This window comes from Gorilla gorilla, chromosome 3, assembly GCF_029281585.2.
Source record: "Gorilla gorilla gorilla isolate KB3781 chromosome 3, NHGRI_mGorGor1-v2.1_pri, whole genome shotgun sequence".
Lineage (NCBI taxonomy): Eukaryota > Metazoa > Chordata > Mammalia > Primates > Hominidae > Gorilla > Gorilla gorilla.
In genome coordinates, this window is record NC_073227.2 from 173,836,581 (window position 1) to 173,859,464 (window position 22,884).

The 22,884-nt window shown below is 38.8% G+C and overlaps 1 protein-coding gene across 7 annotated transcripts in view; it reads left to right on the forward strand.

The window, feature by feature from the left end:
* Positions 1 to 22,884, forward strand: part of ARFIP1 (ARF interacting protein 1) — a 131,411-nt gene that overhangs the window by 29,258 nt on the left and 79,269 nt on the right. For all 7 annotated transcript variants that reach the window (XM_019025907.3, XM_063705606.1, XM_019025908.4 and 4 more), the window contains one exon: positions 20,852 to 20,953. In XM_019025907.3, coding sequence (XP_018881452.2) covers positions 20,861 to 20,953 — 93 coding nt within the window. In that variant the 5' untranslated portion in view covers positions 20,852 to 20,860. The remainder of the gene's footprint in view (positions 1 to 20,851; positions 20,954 to 22,884) is intronic.

A 22,884-nucleotide genomic window follows, 5' to 3' on the forward strand; every position in this document is an offset into this window, starting at 1 on the left:
TACTTGCCTTTTAATGGACATGTGCATTTATATTTCTTGGGTATATTTCCTAGGAGTGGAATTGCTGGGTTATAGGATAGTCGTATGTTTAACTCAAATAGTACTGCCAAATAGTTTTCCAAAGTGATTTTTACCAACTTTTACTTGTACCAGCAATGTATAAGAGTCTAGTTGCTCTACATACTGGCTACTACTTGGTTTTGTCAGTCTTTCTAGTTTCGGCCATTCTAATGAGTGTATAATGGTATCTGGTGGTTTTAATCTGCATGACAAGTTGAGCTGAATGACTTTGTAGCTCCTTCCCAATGCTAAGGTTTTCTGTGTGTTTTACAAAGTGGAGCTGGGCGTGGTGGCTTTTGCCTGTAATCCCAGCACTTTGGGAGGCCGAGGCATGCAGATCATCTGAGGATGGGAGTTCAAGACCAACTTGACCAATATGGTGAAACCCCGTGGTGTTTCACCACATGGTGGCGTGTGCCTGTAATCCCAGCTCCTCAGGAGGCTGAGGCAGAATGGCTTGAACCTGGGAGGCGGAGATTTTAGTGAGCAAAGATTGCACCACTGCACTCCAGCCTGGGCGACAGAGGAAGACCCGTCTCAAAAAAAAATAAGTGGCAAGTGTTGTAGCATGTAAACACAGGTCCTTAAATAACAGTAGGTGTTCTTGGGTTTTTGTGTAAATACAGCAGATATTTGTATAGCTAATTTTGCTGTATTAACCTTCCTCTCTTATATAGGGCATGCTTATAGCACTGGTTCTACCTGGCTGCACATTAGAATCACCTGGTGAGCTTTTAAAACTATTTTAAAAGCATAGTGGCCATTCATATGGGTCCAGACTTGTAGATGTGTATTCATAGCAGCTTTACTTACGAGAGCCCAAAACTAAAAAAAGTCCATCATTAGGTTAATGACTAAAGAAATTGTGATATATACATACAATGAAATATTCCTCAGCAATACAAAAGGAATGAACTACTGATGCATGCAACAACTCTTGATTAATTTCAAAAGATTAAAATTATGATCTCTGTGGAGAGGCAGAAAGCTCACCTGGTAGTTCTGAGATGCAGAGGGTTGATAATCGTTGGCATGTACGAATGGAATATTCCATTGCTTCTCAAGGGGGCTTGCTGTACCCTTTAGGAATGAAGCACCAACTATAAAATCTTTATTAGATATGTGTCATGTTAATTTATCCCCAACTTTGACCCATTGAAAGGATTCAAGAAGCTAGTTCCCAGCCTTCACTTTTTTGGTTGTACAATGTACTAGCTCTCTAGGTAAGTTCTATGCTCATATTTTTACTTTTGCATTACTCTTCATGTTACAAGGCTAATTCTGCTTTTAAAGTACATTCTACGTACAACTCAAGAAAATCACTTATTATAAATGCACTCTTTCTGTTAGCACTAGAGCAGTAGTCATGGTCATGTAAGAGTATTTGCTCAGCTTTGATCTTCTCCTTTAACATGATTGTGGATTTAGAATGTACTTGAACTTAACAAGGAACAACACTAAAAAAGGCACATGATTTGATTGTTGCTTTGTAAAATAAAAAAATGAATAAAATGTTCAGCTTTTTGTTTATGAATATAATAGTGAATCTCACCTTCTGTTGGTATGCAGGTTTGGTACATGACGATGCCTTTAGATCATCTCCAAAAAAGTAACATCATAATTGGAATGTGACATCCATATATATTGGATTTTTAAAGATTGTTTCCAAAGATTCAGCTGTACAGAGTGTGTGCCTAATACTTTTCTAACTTGGAAATAATTCAGTGGTGGCTAAAGCTGGCTTGTACTGCCTGCAAAAGCTGATTGGTAAATTTTCAAGAATTTGTAAGCCAACTGTTAAACACAGCCATTATTTTAAAAATTACGTAAAGTTATTATTAAATACATATATTAAAAATAAAAGTAATACCTCCTCAAACTTAGTAGTTCCTAAATATGTTACTGTCTTTTACTGTTATCTGTGCTCTTAAAGTTGTGTCTGTGGTGTTTCCGTGGTAGAAATACAATATGATGTTGTGCTGCTGTATATCTCTTTCTACTATACGATGGTGTGCTGGCCAGGCATGGTGGCTCACGCCTGTAATCGCAGTACTTTGGGAGGCTGAGGCGGGTGGATCATGAGGTCAGGAGATCGAGACCATCCTGGCTAACATGGTGAAACCCCATCTCTACTAAAAATACAAAAAAAAAAAAAATATTAGCTGGATGTGGTGGCGGGCGCCTGTAGTCCCAGCTACTTGGGAGGCGGAGGCAGGAGAATGACATGAACCTGGGAGGCGGAGCTTGCAGTGAGCCAACATCACGCCACCGCACTCCAGCCTGGGCTACAGAGCGAGACTCTGTCTCAAAAAAAAAAAAAAAAAAGATGGTGTGCTATTCCACATCTCTTCTTACTATAAGATAGTGTGCTGCTGCGTATCTCTTTCTACTGTATGACAGTGTGCTGTGCTTATCTCTACGATATGATGTTGTGCTGCAGCGTATCTCTTTCTACTGTATGATGGTGTGCTATTGCATGTCTCTTTTTCCTGCCTCTGGATTCAGTGAGGTCACGTTCGAAGCTCGAAATTGGCCACTGTAGAAGTATTGGCACCATGGAAATGGACAACAGCCACATGCTAAGGTTAAGCCTTTTTTTTTTTTTTTAGTTTGGAAAACTGGTTGTTAAACATTTACTAGCACACCTACTCTGGAGACATTGTTCTTTATTCAATGAATGCCTTCTGTGTGCCGGCTACCCTTCATAAGTGCTTTGAATAAATCTTTACATAATTTCCTCAAGTATTATCCAATATGTTTCTTAATATTATAGATGAGAAAAACAAGATTAAGTAATGAAGATCAGAAAGCAGCTGTTATATTGTACAGCTGGGATTTTAACCCAAGTCCAAAGCCCTTAGTCTTCTCATTATAGTGTGTGGTGTCTCTGAGGCTTTGGAATAAGTTTTATAGAAGAGAGATCATTTGAGCTGAGCCTTAAGTTATGGGCAGGATCTTACTAGATATTGAAGTTGGAAGAATATTTCAAGCATTGTGAACAATTTCAGCAAATGTTCATAGATATCAAAGTACATTTCATGTTCCAGAAATGATAAGTAGTAGATTCAGTAACAGAGGATATCTAGAAGAGTAAAGTTAAAAGAAGTGAAGCCCGAAAAGTTGATTGGAACCTATTGTGAAGGACCTTAAATAGCCTCAACCTTAGAACAAAAGAGATTCTGTTTTTATTCCTAAAGGACATAATTATGTCCCAAAGCGTTTTGTATAATTATTTTGGTTGTCTAATTTGAATTTAAATTCAATTTCAATTTAAAGCATGAGTGAGGTATCATGTATATTTTTTGTCCAGGGAGATAACATGGAGCTTTTGGTTTGGGGCCTTATTCCGCTGATTTGTATGTTGGCTGTTAATTTTCAGTACTATAATTAATGGTTAGTAAATGATGTTCCCCAAAATGGGTCATTCTTTGTAGGGAAGAAAATGAATAGATAATAGTTGCAATGTTTGCATATCTTTTGGCAAATGAGTATTCTTATTACCTACTTTACGGCATGAAGTAGTATTGGTTTATCATTGTGTTTCTGATTTTCAGAACATCGGTTTTTTATTTAAAGTCACAGACCCGGAACAATACATAGTTCCATTGCTGTAATTTTCTCTGCTGTATCTGCATCATGAACCATTTACTCCCCTTACTTCCAGAATCTTTTTTGCAGTATCTTCTGCCTTTTGTTGTTGTTGTTTTGAGATGAGGTCTTGCTGCGTCAGCCAGGCGGGAGTGCAGTGGCAAGATCATGGCTCACGGCAACTGTGACCTCCCTGGGTTAAGCAATCCTTCCACCTCAGCCTCCTGAGTAGGTAGGACCACAGGCACATGCCACCAAGCCAGGCTAATTAAAAAAAAAAAAAAAAAAAAAGTACAGACAGGGTCTCCCTATGTTGCCCAGGCTGGTCTCAAACTCCTGGGCTCAGGCCATTCTCCCTCCTGGCCTTCCAAAGTGCTGGGATTGTAGGCGTGAGCCACCCCATCTGGCCTTCTCTGCCTTTTAATGTTCCACACGATTCTTCTCTTGAGTTCTTTTGTCATTCTTAACAGTTAATGCCATCCACATCCCTAAAGTGATGATTTCCAGGTTTATGTTTTCAGCCTGGAGCTCTAGACTTGCATTTTGAAATTCCAAATGAACTGGTGGACTTGGATACCCCACAAACATTCTCAAATTCAGAATGTCTACACTAGACTCAATCTCTGGCCTTTCCAAGCCAAATAAACCTCTTGCTTTCCTTATTTTGGTGAGTGACATGTTTATCTTTCTAGTTGCCCGAGCCATAAATTGGAGGACAGTGAGAAGAGGTAGGTCATTCTAGATTCCTCCTCCTTTTTCATTTCCACAATCCACTTACTCTGTAAGTCTCTTATTTCTGCTTCCTTAATATCTGTTGAATCCACCTTTTTTCATTCCCACAACTTTGATTCCAGTTGTTATGATTTATTGACTATATTGTAAAATAGTCTTTCAAATAGCTTTTCTGTCTTCAGTCTGTGATGCTTTCCTTCAGTCTAGCCTCCCACCAGGCTGTTTAAAATACTGTCAGCCCTCCCTGTCCATGAGTTCTAATCCATGGATTCAGCCAACGTTGGATTGAAAATATTTGAGGGGGAAAAACAATAAAAAATAATACAGTGTAACAGTTACTTTTATAGCATTTGCATTGAATTAGGTATTACAGATAATCTAGTGATGATTTAAAATGTACAGGAGGATATGCATAGGTTATATCCAAATACTACATCATTTTATATAAGGGCCCTGAGCATCGGTAGAATTTTGTATCCATGGGATGGGGAGTGTGGGCTGGGGGGTCCTGGAACCAGTCCCCCACAGATACCAAGGGATGACTGTAAATTGATCAGACTCCTCTTGCTTTCTTATTCCTTTCAGTTTTTTGTTTTTATGCTTCTCTACTCTGCGTTTTTCCTCTCCTCCTCTTTTCCTGCGTTTTCATTTATTATTTGATAATCTGAATATTTTTAATGTTGATTATTGGAATATTTTTATTTGAATTCCATTTTTATTTTTCTGATTACTTTTTAGCTGTACTTCTTTGCATTATACTTTTAGTGGTTGCCATAGGAGTACAGTATATATCCTGAAATTTTGTAGTCCACTTACAAGTAATAATGCACTGCTTCACTTGAAATATAGAAATCTTACAACCTTTTAGGTCCATATTTTCCTTACCTTTCCCTGTTTTTTGATAATAATTGTTATTATAGATATTATATCTTGATACATATTAAGCCCCAGAAGATAATCTTATAACATTTTCTTCAAGCAATTATGTGGATTATAAATAAATTAAGAGGAAAAGGCAAAAGGAAAAAAACAGGGTTTTTTTTGTATTTACCAAGTTATTTACCATTTCACTTCCTCCTCCTTCTTTTCTGAAAATCCACCTTTCTCTCTGATTTCATTTCCCTTCAGCCTGAAGAACTTCCTTTAATATTTCTTGTAATGCAAGTCAAGTCTTTTGGTTTTGTTCAAAAATATCTATTTCTCCTTTATTCGATATAGAATTCTAGGTGGACAGTTTTCTTTTGTTCTTCTTCTTCTGTCTTCTTTCTTCTTCTTCTTCTGTCTTCTTTCTTCTTCTTCTTCTTTTTTTTTCACTCTGTCACCCAGGCTGGAGTGCAGGGACATGATCATGGCTCACTGCAGCCTCGACCTCCCTGGGCTCAGGTGATCCTCCCACCTTAGCATCCCAAATAGCTGAGACCACAGGTGCGCACCACCATGCCTAGCTAATGTTTTTTGTATTTTTTGTAGAGACGGGGTTTTGTCGTATTGCCCAGGCTGGACTTGAACTCCTGGGCTCAAGCGATCCACCCATCTCAGCCTACCAAAGTGCTGGGATTATAGATATGAGCCACCACTCCTAGCCAGTTTCTGTCTTTCATCACTTTAAAAATGTTTCAGCTCAGGTGCATTGGTTCATGCCTGTAATCTCAGCACTTTGGAAGGCTGAGGTGGGAGGATCATTTGAATCTAGGAGTTTGAGACCAGCCTGGGCAACATAATAACACCCTGGTCTCTACAAAAAATTAAAAAACAAAAAATTAGCCAAGCATGGTGGCACACTGAGGTGGAGGATTGCCTGAGCTTGAGCAGTCAAGGCTGCAGTGATTCATGATCACCCTATTGCACTGCTAGCCAAGGGCAACAGACTGGGACCCTGTCTCAAAAAATAAATAAGGTAAGATAAGGTAAGGTAAAGGTAAAAGAATAAGCAAAAGTAAGACTACAACTTTCCCCCTGGGTACCCTGGCCACTGTTGGATGCAAAGCATGGATAGCACTTAGCTCAAAGCTAAAAGCCTAGGAGACGGAAAGTTACTTGCACAGATCCCTGTTTCCATTCTGCAAGTGAGCACGACCTCCCCACCAGAGTTTCTGTTTACTTTCTCATACTTTCAGGGGATTTCTTTTTAAATTGTGTTCAGTTTTGTAATTGCATTCTTGCAGGTGTGGGGAGGTTCAGTAGAGTCTTTGTCATGAGTCTCAGAAGCAGGAACCTGTGTTCTTTTTACCTGTCCTCAGAAGCCCCCTGTTATGTTTCTCCTTCTACCGTACATGCCATTCTTTATGAGTTTTTTCTGCTAGTGCCTCTTCATTTCTGTGTATCTCAGATTTTGGGATATCCCAGAGTGTAGTTTTTAGATTCTTCTTCTTTTTTTTTAATCCCTACAGACTTTCTAGGGCAGGAGTCAGGCCAAATCCATGCTCATTCATTTGCATACTGTCAGTGGCTGCTTTGGGATTGCAACAGCAAAATTGAGTAGTTGCAACAGAGACCTTAAGGCCCACAGAGCTTTAGATATTTACTGTATGACCCTTCATAGAAAAAAGTTGTTGACTCCTGTTCTAGGTGATCTCATCCAGTCAGAGATTTAAGTGCATTTACACACTGATGTCTTCTAAATTTCTTATTCCCAGCTTCAAGCTTTTGTCTGGACCTCGGGCTCATAAATCCAGTAACCTACTTACCTTCTTCGCTTGCATATAATAGGCTTGTAAACTTTGATATGTCCTAAACTAAATTCTTGATATTTCCCTTACATTGTGCTCCTCCCCCAATCTTGTCCAATGGCAATTCCATCTTTCCAGCTATTCAGGCCAAAACTCTTGAGAGTTATCCCTGACTTCTCATTTTTCCTTATCTCACATCTGTCTGTAAGGAATTCGTGTTGTCTTTACCTTCAGAATATACCTGTAATCTGACCACTTCTTTACATCCTCAGCTACTGTTCTCCTACTCCAAGCTACTATCGTCTCTTGCCTAGACTATTCCAGTAGGCTCCTAATTGTTCTCCTTCTGCCTGTGCATGATTATTGTTTAATTCCAACACAGCAGCAAAAGAACAGTACTTAAAAAACCTGAGTCAGATTGTTTTACCCCACTGTTCAAAACTCTCAGGTAGATTTTCATCTTACTCAGAATAAAATCCAGAGTTCTCGTGTTAATTTTTGAAGTCACACACGTTCTTGCCACTGGCCATCTCTCTGCCATTTCCTCCTTTTCTCCCCCTTGCTGTCTTCCCTCAAGCCACCTGGCCTTCTTGCCATTCCTTGAAAAGCTGAGCATGATACCACCTCCTGGTATTTGTACTTACTGTTCTCTCTGCCTGCAGTGTTGTAGCTGTCTTTGTGACTTACTCCCTCACTTTATTCAGGTCTCACAAAAATATACCTTTTCTGAGGTTTTCCCTGACCACCATATCTAAAACAGCACAAGTGTGAACACATATACACATACATGACCATGAACATTTATGACTATATGACATGTATATTTGTTTGTTTTTCCCAACTAGAATGTAAGCTCTATGAGAGCAGGGAGCTTTGTCCGTTTTGTTCTTCACAAAACATCACAAAATATACTGTATGTCTGAAATTGTACCTAGCACATTATAGAGTTTGATAAATTAGTTGGACTGATGAATGTGTGAGTGAGCAATCACCATTCTAGCCAAGTTGCTTTACTTGCAGTTTCTAGAATATATGACTCTTTTTCCACTCTCCTTCTTATTCCTCCTATTGAGGATCTCTCCTTTACTATATTCGTAATCTGTTATCGTACAAGATTTAGCTTAAATGTTACCTCTGTTAAGTTTTTCATCTTATTGCTCACAACATTGTTTCCCTCTTTGTGCTCACAACACTGATTATAATTTTTTATCTGCCAAAAACACTTTAAGTTTCTAGAAGACTAAAAACTGATTTATATTTCTGTTTTATCTCATGCACATTGCCCATAATAGTAGGCATATAGTAAATACCTGTTGAATCACCAGCTGTTTTTAGGAGGAATGAAGTAGAACATAATAGCGTAATTTGAAACGGTAGTGATTATTTAGAGAGCTGGATCTTAGTCTTCCTAATTAGAGTCCAAATACTAGTGTGTGTATATCTCTTATTTGCAAGGAACAGAAACTTAACTCCAGTAGCCACAAATAATCTAGATGTAGTGTGAGAATGCAGTGACAGGAAGGAAAATAGGTATTTCAAAAATGCCAAGACCATTAAATGGAGAAAGGATAGTCTCTTTAACAAATCATGCTGGAAAAACTGGATATCCACATACAAATGAATGATGTTGGACTCTTACCTCACACCATATACAAAAATTAACTCAGAATGAATCAAAGACCTAAATGTAGACCTAAAACTATAAAAGTCTTAGGAGAAAACAGGAAATGTTTTCTGACATCTGATTTGGCAAGGATTTCCTGCTTATGAAACCAAAGCACAAGCAACAAAAGTAAAAATAGACAAATTGGACTACAAAATGAAAAACTTCTGTGCATCGAAGGACACAACAGAGTGAAAAGGCAACCTATAGAATGGGAGAAAATATTTGCAAGTTATGCATTTGATAAGATGTAACTATCCAGAATATATAAAGGACTTGTATAACTCAACAACAACAAAAACCCCCTAACAACCCAATTTTAAATGGGCGAAGGACTTGAATAGATACTTCTACAAAGATGATATACATGTAGCCAACAAGCATATGAAAAGATACTCTATCATTAATCATTAGGGTAATGCAATTCAAAACTACAATGAGATATCACTGTACACTTATTAGGATGGCAGCTATTAGAAAAAACAGTAAATAACAAGTGTTGGTAAGATGCAGAGATTGGAATCCTTGTGCACTGATGGTGGAAATATAAAATGATGCAGCTGCTATGGAAAACAGTGTGGTGGTTTCCCAAAAAATTAAAAATAGTTCTTTTTTTCCCCAAGATGGCAGACTGGAGACATTGTTAGCATGCCTGTCCCACTTGGAAAGACAAAATAGTGTGTAGAAATTCACACTGTGAACATTTTTCCAAGAAGCAACATAGGAACTTAACAGAAAAACGGAAACTACAGACCCTCTGAAAGAAGCAGCAGGCAGTAGCCTACACCATGAACCCGACAGAAAACGGTGTCTCCAGAGCTTGGGAAGGGGAGAGACAGCTGCTGTGACACACACTCCCACTGGGGAACCCAGTAATGCAGGCCATGAGGGGAAGGCTTTAACCCTGTCCAGCACTGGAGCTGATTTAGTGAGCAGTGGGGAATATATGGGAAGGAGCGGCATCAGGATGGGCTTTGCATGCACGCCCAGACTCCAGCAGGGACGGAGGGAAGCCATTCCCTATCACAGAGGACCTCATGTCAGCTAACTCAGGCTGAGGTCACAGGTTGAGAGAAGCTCCCAACTGAGATTTGTGCTATAAACTTGAGTGAGGATGAACACCTTTGGCCAGAATTAAGGGAGGAACAGTGAGTGTGCTATAGCCACAGGCACAGAAACTGGGCACTCCTGCTTCCACAGACTGGGAATGGTGTTTCTCGGAAACTGCGATTTCTGTGTCTCTGAATAGGTTGGTGGCCTGGGGGCAGTTTTGCCTTCCAAATGTAGGCTGCCTAGGACCTAGCTGGCTGCTGCTAGCAGAACACTATGGGTTGTGAGACCTGCCTTGCCAAGTGCATGGGAGCTGAGTGGGACTTACTGCTGCCTGCAACCCCTCCTTCCCACGCAGATTCTTTTGTACAACAAAAGCATGTGCGCTTCTCCCTGGAACATTACCCCAGCAGCCAGGAAACTACCTTCTGAGCACAAGGTGCTGCTGCTTGTGCTCGTAGCTGGGGAGCCAGAGAAAGGACTTGCCTCACCCAGCCCCCACCCAGCTTTGCTCCTTCACTTGCCCTGGTCGTGTAACACAATGGGCAGGGGCCTTTGGGAACGCCATGGCCCTGCCCGTTACCTGAGGCAGCAGAGTACCTCCCCTGGGTAACATAAGGCAAACACAAATTCCACCACTACCACTGTAGCTGGTGCAGTTGCAAGTGCTACCTCCTGGCTGATGGACAGCTGGCACAGCCCCATTACAGCATCTGCAGGCACAATAACACAGCACTCAGGAAAGAGAAAACTGTGGCATGACCTCAACTATTGCCATCGCCTGCATCACCCTGGCTAACTAGAAGGCCTTCAGTCTGTTCATGTACCCAGTACATTACTGCTACTGCTGGCATTTCAGAAAGGCAACACACTAAGGCTCTTTACAAGGAAATCTCAATCTACGTCACTTCCCTCCCACCCCCATCGGAGCTGCTGCTGGTACCTGCTGCTGGGAGACTAGAGGACAGGTTATGTCACTGAATCTATTGCAGACATTCCCCAGCAGCAGCCTGGAGTATGGCAGCTTCACTTGGCAGCTAGACCCAGAGGAGCAGCAGGATTCACAGTATGGCCCTCAGGGACTGCTACTCCTAGGGGAAGGGAGTGAGTGAGTGAGCCACATTAAGGGAGTACCCCGTGGGACAAAGGAAACTAGACTGCAGGCCTTGAATCCATGAATTTTCTACTTGGGGGAAGTTTCTTTCAGCAGAGGCACAAGTGCAGTTCTGGGCTTGGTAGAGAAAGTGCAGCTCTACCTCAACAGTCAGGCAGCCCTGGTGCTCCTGAAGGGTCTTGGAGAAGGAGATTACTTCTCCCTCTTGCCCACCACTGCAAACATAGCTACAGCTTCTCCTAGGGAGCTCATTGCGGGTGCCTCTTTAGACAGCATTTCTGGAACATTTCAGGGTGACTACATCCACATAGGAGGAGTGCCTTCCAGATTCAGGTTTGCATGAGAGGTGGAGTCACAACTCCTCTGTATGTGGAACATCAGCATTCCTGCAGATGAAAAGAGGTGCCTGTTTGTGATCTGAATAGCTGGAACACTGGATCAAGAGTGTGATTGGGAGGTAGATTGCTTTCCTGCTGGCTTGGAAGAAGAGCTGTGGTGGCCCCCCCACCCCCAAAGAAGACCTCAGTGCATTTCACCAAGAGCTTCCCCAGCCACTTCTGTCAAGGCTGGGACCTCTGCCCACCATTGCAGTATTGCATTTACCCACCTGTCTTTGCTGTGGCCAGTTTTTACCCATGGGCACCTCCTACTGGCATAAACCCTGAACTGTTCAACCCAGTGAATAAAATACTGGGGAAAAAAAATTTAGAAAGTGCACACTACTGGGGAACAATAAGCTTCATGAGACCTCTGCCATTCCAGCCCCATAGGAGACAGTGAACCTTCTCACACACTGTATTAGTTTGTTCTTACATTGCTAAAAAAACTATCTGAGACTGGGTAATTTATAAAGAAAAGAGGCTTAATTGGCTCATGGTTCCACAGCCTGTTCAGGAAGCATGGCTTGGGAGGCCTGAGGAAACTTACAGTCATAGTGGAAGGTGAAGGGGAAGCAGGCACATCCTATATGGCTGGAGCAGGAGGAAGAGAATGAAGGGGGAAGTGCTACACACTTTGAAACAACCAGTTTTCATGAGAACTCACTATCGCAAGAACAGCAAGGGGGAAATCTGTCCCTATGATCCAATCACCTCCCACCAGGCTCCTCTTCCAACATCGGGGATTACAGTTCAACATGAGATTTGGGCAGGGACACAAATCCAAACCATATCACACACCCAGCACATTTCTCCTGCAACTAGCATCTGGCAAAGCCATCACACAAAGACTCTACATAACCAAGGAACTCATACAGAGTCTTCACCACTGAAAGCACCTGGAGCTGAAGCTAAGTGACAATAAACTACAAACATTTAAGTCACATGCTCAAGGGGGAGAAAAGGAAATTTTTAAAAGAACCCAGTACAATAAAAAATAAATTCAAAAAATAGTTAGAAGAAATAGTCTGCTCACATGAGAAAGAACCAGAAAACTAATTCTGGCAATATGAAAAAACAGAGGGAGAGTCACCCCCAAGAGGTCACACCACTTCTCCAGTAGTGGATCCAAATTAAGATGAGATCTTTGAAATACCAGATAAAGAACTCAAAAGGTTGATTATTAAGTTACTCAAGGAGATACAAAAGAATAGGCGAAAACAAACATAAATTTAAAAAACAATTCAGGATATGAATGAAAATTTTCTAAATTGATATTTTAAAGAAAAACCCACCAGAACTTCTGGAAGCGAAAGACATATTTAGGGAACTACAACATGCAGTGGCAAGCTTTAACAATAGACTAGACCAAGTAGGAAAAAGAATTTCAGAGCTCAAAGACAAGGCTTTTGAATCAGCCGAGTCAGACAAAAATTAAGACAGAAGAATTGAAAGAAATGAACAAAGTCATCCAGAAATAGGGAATTATATGAAATGGCCAAACTTAACAATTATAGGTGTTCCTAAGAGAAGAAAAAGAAAAAAAAAATTGGAAAACTTATGTAAGGGAATAATTGAGGAAAACTCCCTGGCCTTGTTGGAGATTTAGACATCCAAATAAAAGAAGCTTAAAGAACTCCTGGGAAACTCATTGCAAAAAGGACATCACCAGGGCATATAGTCATCAGGCTATCTAAAGTCTGCATGAAGGAAAGAATTCCTAGAGCAGTTAGACAAAAGCATCAGGTAACCTATAAAGGAAAACAGACTAACAGCAGACTTCTCAGCAGAAACCTCATAAGCCAGAAGGGATTGGGGTCCTATCTTTAGTCTCATTAAACAGAATAACATCCAGCAAAACTAAGTTTTATAAATGAAGGAGAAATAAAGTCTTTCTCAAGACAAGCAAATGCCAAGGGAATTTGTCAGTACTAGACTAGCCCTACAAGAAATGTTAAAAGGAGTTCTAAATCTTGAAACAAAAGGTTGATACACATTAGAATAGAAATTTCTGAAGGCATAAAATTCACAAGGATTTCATAAAACAATAATACAGTGAAGAAAACGGTCACTAGGTAACAACATGATGATCTATTTAAAAGATACAGATTGGCAGAATGGATAAAAAAATTGCAAACCAAGTATCTGCTGTCTTTAGAAGACACAGATAACACATAAGGATTCTTACAGACTCAAGGTAAAGGGATGGAAAAAGATTTCGCACAAGTTGAAATCAAAAGCAAGCAGGAGTAGCCATTATATCAGATAAAACAGACTATAAAAGCAACAGCAGTAAAAAAAAAAAAAAAAAGAGAGACAAACAAGGTCATTATATAATAGTAAAAAGTTCAACAAGAAAATGTTACAGTCCTAAGCATATATGCACCTAACTTTGGAGCTTCCATGTTTGTAAAGCAATTACTGCTAGACCTAAGAAAAGACACAGAAAGCAACACAAAAATAGTTTGGGACTTCAGTACTCCACTGGTGACAGTAGACAAATCATTGAGGCAGAAAGTCAACAAAGAAACACTGGAGTCAAGCTACACTGTAGAACAAATAGATCTAACATATTTATAGAACATTCCACCCAGGAACTGCAGTATAAACATGATTCTCATCAGCACACACAACATTCTCCAAGGTAGATCACATGATAGGCCACAAAACAAGTCTCAATAATTTTTTAAAAATCAGAATTATATCAGGTGTCTTCTCAGATCACAGCAGAATAAAACTGGAACTCAATTCTAAAAAGAACCCAAAACCATACATAGACATGGAAATGAACAATCTGCTCTTGAATGTTGTCTGGGTTAACAATGAAATAAAGATGGAAATTTAAAAAATTTTTGCGGTGAATGATAACAGTGAAACAAGTTTTCAGAACTTCTGGGATACAGCAAAAGCAGTGCTAAGAAATGTATTGTGCTAAACACCTACATAAAAAAATATGAAATATTATAAATTGGCAACCTAACATCACACCTCAAGGAACTAGAGAAACAAGAACAAATCAACCCCAAAGCTAGCAGAAGAAAAATAACAAAGATCAGAGCATAATTAAATGAAATTGAAACAAAAAAATACAAAATATCAATGAAAAAAAGCTGATTCTTTGAAAAGATAAGCAAAACTGATAAACTACTCGCTAGATGAACCAAGAAAAGAACACAGAAGATTCAAATAATCTCAATTGGAAGTGAAAATGGAGACATTACAACTGCTACCACACAAATACAAAACATCATTCGAGACTACTGTGGACACCTGTTATGCATACAAACTAGAAAATCTAGAGGGAATAGATACATTCCTGGAATCATACAACCCCTCAAGCTTGAATCAAGAAGAAATAGAAATCCTGAACACATCAATAACAAGCAGTGAGATTGATTCAGTAATTTAAAAAAAATAAATAAAACTGCCAATTTTAAGAAGCCCACAGCCAGATGGAGACAGCTGAATTCTACCAGATATTCAAAGAAATGATACCAATTCTGGCTGGGCACAGTGGTTTATGCCTGTAATCCCAGCCCTTTGGGAGGCCAAGGTGGAGATCACTTGAGGTCAGGAGTTCGAGACCAGCCCAGCCAACATGGTGAAACCCCGTCTCTACTAAAAATACAAAAATTAGCTGGGCATGTGGCATGTGCCTGTAGTCCCAGCTACTTGGGAGGCTGAGGCAGGAGAATCACTTGAACTCAGGAGGCGGAGGCTCCAGTGAGCCGAGATCACACCACTGCACTCCAGCCTGGGCAACACAGCAAGGCTCCATCTCAAAAAAAAAAAAAAGAATTGGTACCAATTTTACTGACATTTTTCCAAAAAATTGAGAAGGAGGGATTGCTCCCTAACTCATCCTATAGGGCCAGTATCACCCTGATGCCAAAACCAGGGAAGGACATAACAAAAAAGAAAACTACAGACCAGTATACCTGATGAACATAGATGTGAAAATTCTTAACAAAATATTAGCAAACTGAATCCAATAGCACATCAAAAAAATAATTCCCCATGAGGCCAGGTGCAGTGTCTCCCGCCTGTAATCCTAGCACTTTGGGAGGCCGAGGCGCGTGGATCACTTGAGGCCAGGAGTTCCAGACCAGCCTGGCCAACATGGTGAAACCCCCTCTCTACTAAAAATACAAAAATTAGCTGGAAGTGTTGGTGCAGGCCTGTAATCCCAGCTACTCGGGAGGCTGAGGCAGGAGAATCACTTGAACCCAGGAGGCGGAGGTTGCAGGGAGCCTTGATCATACCACTGCACTCCAGCCTGGGCGACAGAGCAAGACTCTTATCAAAAAAAAAAAAAAAGTAAAAAGGTAATTCCCCATGATCGAGTGAATTTCTTTCCAGGGATTCAGAGATGGTTCAGCATATGCAAGTCACTAAATGTGATTCATCATATGAACAGAATTAAAAACAAAAATGGTATGATCATCTCAATAAATGCAGAAAAAGCATTTGATAAAATTCAGCATCCCTTTATGATAAAAACCCTCAACAAACTAGGCATAGAAGGAACATACCTCAAAATAAAGCCATATGTGACACACTCAACAGCCAGCATCATGCTGAACAAGGAGAAGTTGAAAGTATTCCCCCTAAGAACTGGAACAAGGGAAGCATGCCCGCTTTCACTGCTTCTATTCAACATATTATAGTACTAGAAGTCCTAACCAGAGCAATCAGGCAAAAGAAAGAAACAAAGGGCATCCAAATTGGAAAACAGGAAGTCCGGTGATCTCTGTTTGCCAATGATTGGATACCTAGAAAACCCTAAGGACTCCTCCAGAAGACTCCTCAATCAGATAAATGAATTGAATAAAGTCTCAGTTTACAAAATCAGTGTACACAAAATAGTAGCACTGCTATACACCAACAACAGCCAAGCAGAGAATCACCTCAGTAACTCAATTCCTTTTACAATTGATATATATATACACACACACACCACACATACATACACACACACACACATACACACTTAACCAAGGAGGCAAAAAATCTTCACAAGGAGAACTACAAAACACTGCTGAAAGAAATAATAGATGACACAAACAAATGAAAATACATTCCATAAGAATCTGTATTCTGAAAACGACCATACTGCCCAAAGAATCAGTGAAATTCCTATCAAAATATCAGCATAATTTTTCACAGAATTAGAAAAAAAAATCCTAAAATTCATATGGAACCAAAAAAGAGCCCAAATAGCCAAAATCCTAAGCAAAAGGAATAAATCTAGAGGCATCACATTACCCCACTTCAAACTATACTATAAGGCTATAGTAAACCAAAACAGTGTGGTACTGGCATAAAAGTAGGTACTTAGAATAATAGAACAGAATAGAGAACCCAGAAATAAAGCCAAATACAACCAACTGATCTTTGACAATGCATACAAAAACAGAGTGGGGAAAGGACACACTATTCAATAAATGGTGCTGAGGAAATTGGATAACCATGTAGAAGAATGAAACTGGACCCTTGCCTGTCACCACATACAAAAATTAACTCAAGATGGATTAAAGACTTAAGATCTGAAACCATAAACATTCTGGAAGAAAACCTAGCAGAAACTCTTCTGGACATTGGCCTAGGCAAAGAATTTATGACTAAGACCCCAAAAGCAAATGCAAGAAAAACAAAGATAAATAAATGCAACTTAACTAAACAAAGCTTCTGCACAGCAAAAGAAATAATCATCAGAATAAACAGACAACCTACAGAATGGGAGAAAATATTTGCAAATTATGCATCTGACAACCAATATCCAGAATCTACAAGGAACAAGTAATTCCATTAAAAAGTGGGCAAATGACATGAACAGACATTTCTCAAAAGAAATACACAAATGGCCAACAAACATGAAAAAATGTTCAACATCACTAATCTTCAGGGAAATGCAAATTAAAACCACCGTGAGATACCACCTTACCCCACCCAGAATGGCCATGATTAAAAAGTCAAAAAACAGCAGATGTTGGCATGAATGTGGTGAAAAAGGAATGCTTATATGTTGCTGGTGATAAAACAGTATGTAGAGATCTCAAAGAAGTAAAAGTAGGTCTACCATTTAACCCAGCATTCCCACTACTGGGTAACTACCCAAAGGAAAAGAAGTCACTATATCAAAACTGCACATAGGTGTATTGCAGCACAGTTCACAGTTGCAAAGATATGGAATCAACCTCAGTGCCCAACAACCAATGAGTAGATAAAGAAAATGGGGTTTATATATACCATGGAATACTACTTAACAAAAAAGAATGAAATAATATCTTGCAGTGACTTGGATAGAACTGTAGGCCATTATTCTAAGTGAAGCAAACTCAGGAATCAAAAAACCAGATACCACATGTTCTCACTTATAAGTGGTGACTTAGCTGTGGGTACACGAAGGCACACAGAGTGGCATAATGGACATTGGAGACTCAGAAGAGGGGAGGGTGGTGGGGAGTGAGGGATAAAAAACTACCTATAGGGTACAATGTACACTACCGGGGTGACGGGTGAACTAAAACCTTAGACTTCCCTACTACGTACTTCATCCATGTAACCAAAAACCACTTGTACCCCTAAAGCTATTGAAATAAAAAATTTTATTTAAAAAATAGAATTACAGTATGACCTAGTAATACTACTTCTGGGTATATATCCAAAAGAATTGAAAGCAGGATCTTGCAGGATCTTGCACACCCATGTTTGTAGCAGCACTGTTCACAATAGCTAAACGTTTGAAGCAACCCAAGTATCCATCACTGGATGAATGGATACATATATGCGGTATATACGTACAAGAAAATATTACCCAGCCTTAAAATGGAAGAAAATTTTGACACATGCTACCACATGGATAAACCTTGAAGACATTATGTTAAGTGAAATAGCCAATCACAAAAAGATAAATACTGTACAATTCCACTTACCTAGAGTAGTCAAATTCATAGAAACAAGTAGGGTAGTGGTTGCCAGATGCTGTGGGGAGGTGGAAAATGGAGAGCAATTTAATGGGTTATACTGTTTCAATTTTATAAGATGAAAAAGTTTTGGAGATTAACTGCATAACAATGTGAATATACTTAACAGTACTGAACTATACACATAGGTTAAGATGGTAATTTTTATGTTACGTGTTTTTTACAATAATTTTTAAAAAGAATCTAGGAACAATTCTTTCATAAGGTCATAATTTAGAAGCAGTGGCAGATTTAGACAGCATTATTACTATTTTTAATTATTTTCAAGAGCAGTTTTCACAGCAAAATTGAGGAGAAAGCACAGAGAGTTCCCCTGTACCGCCTGTTCCCATACATGCACAACTGTTGACATCCCTCGCTAGAGTGGTACATTTGTTAAAATTGATGACCCTACATTGACACATCATCACCCCAAGTTCGTACTTTACCTTAGGGTTCATTCTTGGTGTTGTACATTCTGTGGATTTTGACAAATGTATAATGACATGTATTCGCCACTGTAGTATACAGAAAAGTTTCTCTGCCTTAAAAACCCTCTGTGTTCAGCCTGTTCTTCCTTCCTCACTAACTTCTAGCACCCTCTCGTCTTTTTACTGCCTCTATAGTTTTACCCTTTCCAGAACATCATGTAGTTGGAATCATACAGTATGTAGCCTTTTCAAATTGGGTTTTTTGTTTGTTTGAGACAGCATCTTGCTCTGTTGCCCAGGCTGGAGTACAGTGTTGTGATCTTGGCTCACAGCAGCCTCTACCTCCTGGGCTCAAATGATCCTCCCACCCCAGCCTCCCAAGTAGTTGGGACTACAGGAATGCACCAGCACACCCAGCTAATTTTTGTATTGTTTGTAGAGACGGGTTTCGCTATGTTCCCCAGGCTAGTCTCAAACTCCTGGGCTGAAGCAATCCACTGCCTCAGCCTCCCAAAGTGTTGGGATTACAGACATGAACCACTGCACTTGGCCTAGGTTCTTTCATTTAGTAATTTGCATAAATTTCCTCCATGTCTTTTTGTGACTTAATAGCTTATTTACGTTTAGTGCTAAATAATCTTCCATTTATGTATGTACCACATTTTATCTGTTCACTGAAGGGTCTCTTGATCGCTTCCAAGTTTTGGCAATTATAAATTGTTATAAATAAATAAGGCTGCTGTAAACATCTGTGTGTAAATTTTTCTGTGGGTAAGTAAGTTTTCAGTTCATTTGGACAAATACCAAAGAGCACAATTGCTAAATCATATGTAAGAGTATGTTTAATTTTGCGAGAAACTACCAAACTCTGTTTCATAGTGGCTGTACCAGTTTGCATTCCTTCTAGCAGTGAGTGAGAGTTCCTGTTGCTTCACATCCTTGTCAGCATTTGGTGTTGTCAGTGTTACAGGATTTGGCCATTCTAATAATTTTGTTATAGGGTCTCATTATTGTTTTAATTTGCAATTCCCTTATGACATATGATGTTGAACATCTTTTCATATGCTTACTAGCCGCTTTACATTGTCTTTGATGAAACATCTGTTTTGATAAAACATCTGTTCTGATCTTTTGCCCATTTTTAGTTGGGTTGTTTTCTTAATGTTGAGTATTAAGAATTCTTTGTATATTTTAGATAACAGTCCTTTATCAGATGTGTTCTTTGCAAATACATTCTCCCAGTCCGTGGCTTGTCTTCTCATTCCTTCATATTGTTTTCTGTGGAGCAGAAATCATAAATTTTAATGAAGTACAGCCTATCAGTTTTTTCTTTCATGGATTATGGCATTGGTGTTGTATCTAAGAAGTCATCACCATACCCACGGTCATCTAGGTTTTCTCCTATGCTCTCTTTATGAGCCTTATGGTTTGCATTTTGCATAGGTCTGTGATCCATTTTGAGTTAATTTTTATGAAAAGTGTAAGATCTTTATGTGGATTCATTTTTTGCATGTGGATGTCCAGCACCATTATTCCAGCACCATTGTGGAAAATACAGTCTTTTCACCTTTGCATTGCCTTTCCACTTTGTCAGAGATCAGTTGACTACATTAATGTGGGTCTGTTTCTGGGCTCCCTGTTCCACTGACCTATTTGTCTGTTCTTTCGCCAGTACCACATTGTCTTGATTATTGTAGCTTTCCAGCTAGTCTTGAAGTCTGGTGATAGACACGGAATTATTTTGATAACACTTGTCAACTAAGGTTTGTGGGTTTTTAAGCTAGTGATCTGTTACCAACCTAATTCTACTCTGCCCTGTGCTCTCATTTGTCTTCGCAGTACTCCAGTTGGAAAAATGGAGCTGCTGTAGTTGAATTAACAACCAAGCTTGGCTTTCTGTAATTTTTTTTTTCCAATTTTAAGTGGTGTTCTATGATAACACTATTTAAGAGGCAAGGATAGTGCCTCTGGTACCTACAACAAATATGTAACTCGTTTTTAATTAAGAAGTTTAGGTTAAGTGAAGTTAAAGCAGCCAGATGGAATTTTAAAATTATATATGTATTCTGTTTATTATACAAGTATTTGGTAGGTTGCAATGATAAAAAATATTAAAACGGTGGCTTGTAAGTACTATAAACATGAATACAGTCTTTATGATTTGGTATTAGTTACGGCGCTTTTTTTCTTCTTTTGTTTTAGGAGTCTACCATGGCTCAAGAATCTCCCAAAAATTCAGCAGCAGAAATTCCAGTGACTAGTAATGGAGAAGTTGATGACTCTTGTGAACATGGCTTTAATAGGGTAAGAACACTTTTCTTTCTCTTAATGCAAAGAATCATGATAAGTCTTTAAATGTTGAGATGAAAGTAATAGACAAAATTTAATATAGGATTGTTTTCTTAGATTGGCTTCAGTCAGGAATCTAATGTTATTATATAGGGATGACAAGGAAGGCCATTTGTCAAGATTAAGCTCCAGGCCAGTAAACTATTAGGCTTTGGTTTATTTTCAGTAATTGATCAGCACAAAAGTATGTCTGATGATTTTGGTGTCTAACTTTATAAGACTACTTAATTCTGTTTGTAATAAAAAGATTATCCTTTTAAAATTGGCACTAATATCTTTTTTATATATATGTCATTTAGTACATAATTTCTAAATAGCCACTTCTGATTTTGCTGTTCATTTTCTAAAGTGCCATACTTGACTCAGTGGAAAATGATACTCGGGGTGCATTTAATTTTGATCTGTCTCTCAGTTGAAATTTAATTTTAGTGCATTTTAATGGGAACACCATGGGTTTGAAGATAATCTGGGTTCAAATTTCAGCTATGCCACATTTCTAGCAGTATAACCTTGAGCCAGTTATTTATTTAATCTCTTCAGGTTTTTGTTTTCTAATCTCTATAATGAATATCTTATTTACTTTCATGAAGATATTAATATTAAATGAGATAATATGTCTAATATAGTCATAGAAATGATAGTGATGGTTATTGTTTCTGGAGATACTTGCATTAAACATTCCTTTTTATGACATTTGATGCAAGTGTACAACTTTAAAAACAGAGTTTTCGTATTTTTGAAAAAGTAGTGGTTGAAATGTACTTAAATTATTATGTAGTTTAAATAGGACTCTTTACTCCATGTGTTTAAGAATAAAATCTTTTAGTTAGCAGAAGGTGATAACTTAAATCAGGATTTCTCAGTCTTAGCACTGTTGACATTTTGGGCCAAATTATACTTTGTTGGGTATATTGGCCTATACATTGTAGGATGGTTAGCACATCCCTGGCCTCTTGCTACTATTTAATAGATGCCAGTAGTACCCTGCAGTTATGACAAGCAGATATGTCCAGATATTGCTGGATGTCTCCAGGAGAGGGGAGAAATTCCTCCTTGGTTGAGAATTACTGTTATAAATAGATCGGTTTAAATAATAATAGAAATGTCCACTGAATTTCATTTATTTTTGCATTAACAGTCTTTTGAAAGGAACTAGTATGTCTTCAAGCTCGAGGTTTATTTTAATGGCAAGTGCTTTAACTTGGTTTCTGAGCACTTGTGGTCCAATATAGAGTGACTCATAGAACCAAGAGACTTTTAAATTCTCAGCACACAAAAGAAATTTTCATTTCAGATTTTAGTCTTTCCAAGACACACCTGCATAATAAAGAAACTCAAGTTAGCATCATTAGACTATACCAATTACTTGATAAACTTTTACTAATTTCAATACTAATTATGCCAAGATTCAAGTTAATGATTTCTTCATCTTATTTTTGGTAACAGCTCTTTTTGCAAACTTACTATGCAAGTATTTACTGAATATCTGCTCTGTACCAGGTACTGGGAATATACAGTGAACAAAAATATCTGTCATCAGGTAGTTGATATTTTAAAAGACAATCTGATGAAAGCTAAGGACCTTTATCCAAGAATAATGCAATACGTAGAAAATGTTGCATTCATGGTTAGGGAAGTCACTTGCCATCTTAAGCCTATTTTTTTTCTTCTTCTTCTTTATTGAGGTATAGCTTCTACACAGCAGAAAGCACAAATGTTAAGTGTACCGCTCAAGAGAACTACCGCTCAGATAAAGATGTAGAACATTTCCAGGACCTCAGAAGGCTTCCTTATGCCCTCTAGGCAATACAACTCATCCCATCCTGGGATAACCACATTAACCTAACTCTATAATCATAAATTGCTTTTGGCTGTTTCTGAACTAC